Genomic DNA, 6,568 nt, shown 5'->3' with positions numbered 1-6,568 from the left:
GGGACTGGCGATCTAACGGGCATCATGCCAGCGCGGAGCACTTATGCTCTTTTAAGATTTTCCTGTGGCTTCACTTGCATAAAATTAGGTTTTCCCAGACCACACTAACTTTTATTGTTCTAAAGTTTATTGACAAAGCATAAACTAGTGTTGAATCTTAGTCTCCATAAATGCTACTACACTATCAAAATCTTCTCACATTTAAATGTAAACTACAGGTTTTGATAAGAAAAATCATTATTGTAATGGTGTGCAGTTTTATCCAAAATATGTAGATAGAATATAATTAGTCATTATTAAAGTCTGGCCATTATCTGAACTCATTCCGTTCATTACTCTGCAGCAAAAATAATCTAAAATATTTTAATCTTGCGTGCAATCTTTGCCCTTTTAATAAATTATTACCTAGTTGCTACTCAGTATGTAGACCTTCTAGGCTTTAGTAAAATTTGTAGGTTTCACCATTCTACATTAAAACAATTGAACTAGCTTGCAAGTTCTTGTGTATAATGGTTGGGCTGAAAAGTTTATAGGCTAACATAGAAAAAACTTTTTTTTTTATTGAATTTGATTTGATTATTAGTTGCCTTTGAGAGTGATACAACGATTATAGAGGTCATACCATGTTTATAGTATGATTTGTCTATAGCCTCAAAATAGGCTTCAGTTTTGGCAATTACCTGTTCATCAGCACAAAATTTCTGTCCCGGAAGCATGCTTATACTCGCTATTTGGGGATAACTCAACCGTCACTCAAGAGTCAAGACACCACTGCCATGCACAGAAATGACACTAGCTCTTTCAACAGTACCTACCCAAAAAAGATACCAGGTATATGTTAAAAATTAAAGCAGAATTACTCATCCAGCTTAATCTACAGCTATCCTGTGAAGAGTTCTTCATCTTCATTAAAGAGAAAAAGAAACATAAAAGAAGTTAAATCTTCACAGAAATATCATGAATAAGTAATTCCTATAAAAAAATATTATTTTATTGTATGTTGCAATTTGTAACACTTATTGCTCAGACTATTGTTTGAAACGCCATATTTTTATTAATTATGTCTTTTTTTTATCAAGAAGTCAATTAAGACTGAACTATTTAACGATAGGGTAAATTTGATTTAAAAAATTATATTTTTATTAAATTACATTTTCTATGGCTTTTTTTGCTATCTATTATCATATAAACGTAATTCGAACTTAAATAAAAAGATAAATATTTAAAACCTCTGATTATATAAGTTTTTTAACTATTTTATGCTTTCGACAAACGACTCCCGCTTTCTTTACTCATAAAGTTCCTAAACCCCAACTGGCAAAAAAATCTGGCAACGCTGAATTGTAACCCAATTTTCTGAATACGGTTAGGCAGACAACTATCCGAAAATCTCGGTTTTAATAATATTTAGTCCACTCTGGAATAAGTCAAATTTGTTTGATTACTTACACTCAAAGACAACTAAAGATTATAAACTAGTTAGATTCTTGGGAAACCTTATAGAAATAGACCTGTGAAATGTAGATAAATATAACGTTTACGTCAGCGTATTTTATTTTCAAATATAATTTCGTAACGTAACGCACTTCTGAATGAATGTTGACGTCATACATACTTTGGAAACAAACAATGCGTCTACATTCTTCCAACTGGATTTCAACGAAGATTTTATTCTTTTAAACAAATCAATTCAAGCCTCTTTTACACTATTATAAGACAGTACTGTGTAATAGTATACATTTGTTTGTGAATTATATCAGACGGAATAAAAAATAAATAATAAAATCTTGTTCAAGGAGTGCGCGATTTTTTTGGAGCTTGGCATTTCCTAACCAATTCGACATAAGTACGTCAAGATAAGAGCATACCAATTTTGAAGTATTAGCATACCAAGTCTTCTGGCATTGTAGAAGTGAACTAACAAGAGCGCCCACGGCCAGCAGTTTTGTAAATTAGAGCCTTTTGTATATCGGTTTCCAAATTGTATATCAAATCCAATACTTTTTTATTGTTCGGGCCTAGTGGCGGAACTGAATCTGACGCAGACTCTCTTAAGGATAATCTTATTTATTAAAAGCCGCGCCAACAAGGCCACACAACAACAACAGGATAGAAGAAGTAATAAATAAATGAAACTATGGTGTTTAAATTTCGAGTATTATATTTTTACGAAATATCTTTCAAAGTATAAATGACTTGTCCGACAAAACTTTACCATTATAAAGGACAAATTATACTTCTTTATTACGCGGTTTGTTTAAGAATTCGGAATTATTTGGTAACTCTAATATATAATCGAGCAGCCATTTGTCACATTACTTTTCATATTTTAATAAACATTTTTAACAAAAGTCTCCTTCGTTCAACGGCTCGTCTTCTTTCTTATCATAAACGAGAGTCTTGTAAATCACTTCGTCAAAATGCAAGGCATTCAATCCTTTTGGTTCAGCAACTTTAATCTTGACGTCACCGGGGTATAATATTTCTCCTCTATTCTTCGTACAACCCATTACAAGAGATTTTTGCAGTTTATCAATGCACGGTATCTCTGAAAATAAATTAAATTTTATGAATACTTAACTTACCAATGAACGCGAATAAAAATATGAAATTGATATGACACCAAAGGCAAGTTAATTTGTAAAAAGTTTTTTGGTACGTCGTTATTCAATTCGAGAATTTTAATTAAATTTCAATTAAACCAATCTATTAATAAAATCATTTTGTATAGCAAAAATTAATAGTAAGTTTTTTTTGGTTTCCTACAATGGGTCTGTTTCATCAATAACCAAACAGGTTTTTGGTTATTACGATTTTTATATTCCAGATAAGATATATGTTGTGTTAACCTTTTACCTATTTAATATTTTTTAGAGGCAAATCGCAAGTATAAGCTAGTGCTTTTGCTTATTTATCTATTTAATTATTGTAATGCCTAACATTGGATAAGTTTAAAGCAGTGTTGGCCTAGTGGTTTCAAAGACTAAGGTCCCTGAGGTAGATCCGATCCCCAGCTGTGTACCAATGGACTTTTTGTCTATGTGCGTATTTAACAATCACTCAGACGATGAAGGAAAACATCGTGACGAAACCGACAAAACGATACTGACACTTACTTGTCTATTAAGAAAACAAATGATCACGAAACACATACAGATATCGGAGGCCCAGACCAAAAAGGTTGTAGCGCTGCTGGCTTTTCTAAACACTATATGTACAATAAATAACAATAAAATAATTAATATAATCGCTGCATCATCCAACGGAAGTACTACGCACAAAACTCGTGTCTCGGTAGAACAGTACGGACTATTACAGTAGGTGCTGATCCATTTCACAATTCCAATTAATTTAATATAACAGAAAAAGATTCAAGAAAACAACGGATAATAAAGTAGTTACCAGATGTGACAACTTTCTTAATCGGTGTACCGAGCGATGCCTCTATGACTCGGACGTCTTTAATAAGTTGTTTAAACTCGGCTGGTGTCAAGGAGCAGACATGATCAGTACCTTTCATAGTCTTATCTAATGTGATGTGTTTTTCTAACACCTGAAACGATAAAGATTTTAATTACATAATTTGGAAACAAAACTAACTCAACTACGTCAACTTAAAAATCTCAGCTAATAAAACAATGATGTTATTGTTAATAACAGGCGAATAACCCCGGCTGGATTTATTTTTTAAAAGATTTTGGAACTAAAAGCCTACATTACTCGGGGGTTATGTAGCAATCTAATAGTGAATTTTGTAAATAAGTTGAAGTTTGTTGAGTTGTTTTGAAATTGTTCGTTATAAACATACACAAAAAATTATTCCACTGATTAGTGTGTTATACTCGTAGATGCGTGATATATCGAATTAAAAAGGTACAAATATTTATTTGCTGTAAGCCTGCAAAACATCGGTACTATTGCATAATTTTTAAATTAAAATAAATAATTTTAAATCCTCTGGTACAATGAAGTCGAAATTACTAAGAGCCAAAATAATTAGCCTAAGGCAATGGTTTTAAGTGGCCAGAAGTGAACATTAATTGCTACCAAGTGGCATTATTGTATACAGTGTCGTAGATTTAAGTTTCCATGATGAAATATTTAAAATCATTACATGTAGGTACCTAAATATTTACAGTAGCAATATCATGGTTTGTCATCGAACATCGTGATACAGGTCTAATTACCTAACATGCCGAATATAATTCTTAAATTAAAAATATTTGATGTATACTAGAACTCTAGAACAATAGATATTGTGAAACGTTTTTTATAACTTTCGGTTTCAAAACCCAAGCTGGAACTTTCACGTATGATACAAGATTTTTTTTAAATTACGTTTACTAATACTTTTTACAATAATTATACATATAATCTTAACTATAAAGTGATAGCAAAACTGCATTACCTTAGCACCCAAAGCAACCGCTGCTAACGCAACTGCAGTACCCAGCTCTTGACCAGAATATCCGACGGGTACGTCAAAAGTGTTCTTGTAATCTTGCAGCACAGTCAAATTACAGTCTTCAAATGGCACAGGGTACGCCGATATGCAATGCAAGAGGCAAAAACGTTTATGATTTGCCGATACTATGTCATATATTGTTTTCACAGCTGATTTGTCGACCATCCCAGTCGATATAATGAGCGGTACCATCTTACTAGCTGCATACTTTAGAAACAGCAAGTTATTGGAGTCACCGGAACCGATTTTTATGAAGGGTACCTTAAGGTTTACCAAGAAGTCAAAGGATACCTGGAAAATACAATATCGGGTGATACTGGCTGTATTAAAATATCTATTTGAAACTTTTCATCATCAAGAAAGGGAAAGAGTTTGTGTATGATGTGGTATTGTTGAAATCGGATATTTCAGTGATCTGAGGGTTCAGAGACACTCATCCTAAATCTTAAATGTATTATACTGTAAAGCCTGTAAAGTAAAGTTGATAAGTATTTGAAGTCAATTTAACTTTTTAAATTACTTTTATTATAGTGAATTGGGGCACAATGTGTCAGTACGTTTAGAGGACCTACTATCGCTATATTTCGTCGTTACGTATAGGTATATACAGATTATATAAAGCAATGCTTATAACAAAAATGGATTTCTCTGAGATTCGAATATTATTCTTGCGGTTTAAAGATATGACGATTTTAGATTAGATTAGTTTGAGCTGCAACGTAAATTGTATAATTTTGCAAAAATGAATAATGTTACCTCTGCATAAGAGAGCGAAATTCACAACTTAATTTTATATATTTTAATACTACATCGTGGATGATTTCTGATAATATTTTTTAGCGATAAATTATGAAGAATACTCTATATGTTACCTTTAATAATATGTATTAACTTGCTTTACTATGCGTCACTATTTTATATTAATAAAAAAAAATGAAGTTAAGGCCAACTGATCCCGCTTACCATATCCATAGCAGACGCTGTAAAGGGAATTCCGACTTCTTGGGAATATTTAAACAGTTCTCTATACTGAGCTTCGGAAAATTCCAAATGCCTTTTATGATCTCCGTATGTTTTGCCCCAGGAGTTTGAATTGTCGTATGGACGCTCTAAATACTTGTTCGTGAATTTCTCTTTGAGGCATGTTTTTTGGAATTTCACACAACTGGCACCAGCTTCCTGTAAATATAATAACTATAAATACCAACCGGTTTGTACAAAGGACAAAAATGTTTTTTTTTTCGATGAAGTAAGTCGTCAATATGTTTTACAACGGCGGTAATACCTATATCAATTGATGCTTAGCCTGTTTACTGTACTATGAACAATTTATTCATTATATTTAATAAGAGATACTATATTTGGTGATCTTCTAGAGAACCTAGCTCGGTTTTTTTCTAAAATATCTTTATATTCTTAAACTCATGAGGGTTAGAAAATAAAACCAATAGAATCGAACTATGTATTTACATTTATAATAATAAAATAGTTTGACACCAAAAAAATACATTGTAAAACTTGTATGTGCTTAATTGTTTTCCGCCGCGCTGCATCAGCTGTTCATTGTAAGATTTTGGAAAATTTTTAGAAATGATATTAATAAATACCTACAAAGTGCCTACGAGTGTTATCAAATTGATGTGTTTATTGCTCAATACGTACTTCATACGGTTATCAATATTTATGTCTATTGTTATTTATCCTTGACCAGTGTACGGAGTAAAAAAAAGAAGGAACAAGGTAGTCATTAAACACGGACCTTCACTTTTGTTTCCATTATTTCCTCTACATTGTATTTAGCACAAAAATGCACTTACCTTGGCGGCTTTTATTAGTTTTTTCGCTATCTCAATGTCACCTTGGTGATTTTGGCCAACTTCTGCGATGATAAAGCACGGATTGTCACCTCCGATTTTTATGTCCCCTGTTATTTTTACTTCTCCCATTTTTCAAATTTCCATCGAATGTTTAGACTTGAGCAAAGGGTTATCGACCTCAGTTTTGATTAGGGTCAATTGAAAGTAAGCGGGCAGCTAGTTGCGCGCCCGCCGCACTAATGCTCCCCCACCAATCCAGTACCCACACCGCATAATTGATAAAACC

General features: G+C 32.5%; 1 protein-coding gene across 1 annotated transcript; it reads right to left on the bottom strand.

Annotated features, from left to right (window-relative positions):
- Nucleotides 1-2,143: 2,143 nt before the first annotated feature.
- Nucleotides 2,144-6,541, bottom strand: LOC125054681 (sialic acid synthase). Its single transcript, XM_047656699.1, has 5 exons — nucleotides 6,283-6,541; nucleotides 5,429-5,644; nucleotides 4,409-4,756; nucleotides 3,403-3,553; nucleotides 2,144-2,548 (listed from the first exon to the last, which is right to left on the bottom strand). The coding sequence occupies exons 1-5, from the start codon at nucleotides 6,409-6,411 to the stop codon at nucleotides 2,343-2,345; spliced, it is 1,050 nt and encodes a 349-aa protein (XP_047512655.1). The 5' UTR covers nucleotides 6,412-6,541; the 3' UTR covers nucleotides 2,144-2,342.
- Nucleotides 6,542-6,568: the final 27 nt, after the last annotated feature.

The sequence above is a fragment of the Pieris napi genome, chromosome 1, assembly GCF_905475465.1.
Source record: "Pieris napi chromosome 1, ilPieNapi1.2, whole genome shotgun sequence".
Classification (NCBI taxonomy): domain Eukaryota; kingdom Metazoa; phylum Arthropoda; class Insecta; order Lepidoptera; family Pieridae; genus Pieris; species Pieris napi.
This window is presented reverse-complemented; position numbering and strand designations above follow the sequence as displayed.

Excerpts from the sequence above, each read along its gene's own strand:
- LOC125054681 (XM_047656699.1), bottom strand. The coding sequence starts at position 6,411 with ATGGGAGAAGTAAAAATAACAGGGGACATAAAAATCGGAGGTGACAAT. Across the intron at positions 4,757-5,428 it reads CAGCGTCTGCTATGGATATG|GTATCCTTTGACTTCTTGGT; the intron begins GTAAGCGGGATC and ends TGTATTTTCCAG. Across the intron at positions 3,554-4,408 it reads CGGTTGCTTTGGGTGCTAAG|GTGTTAGAAAAACACATCAC; the intron begins GTAATGCAGTTT and ends TTATCGTTTCAG.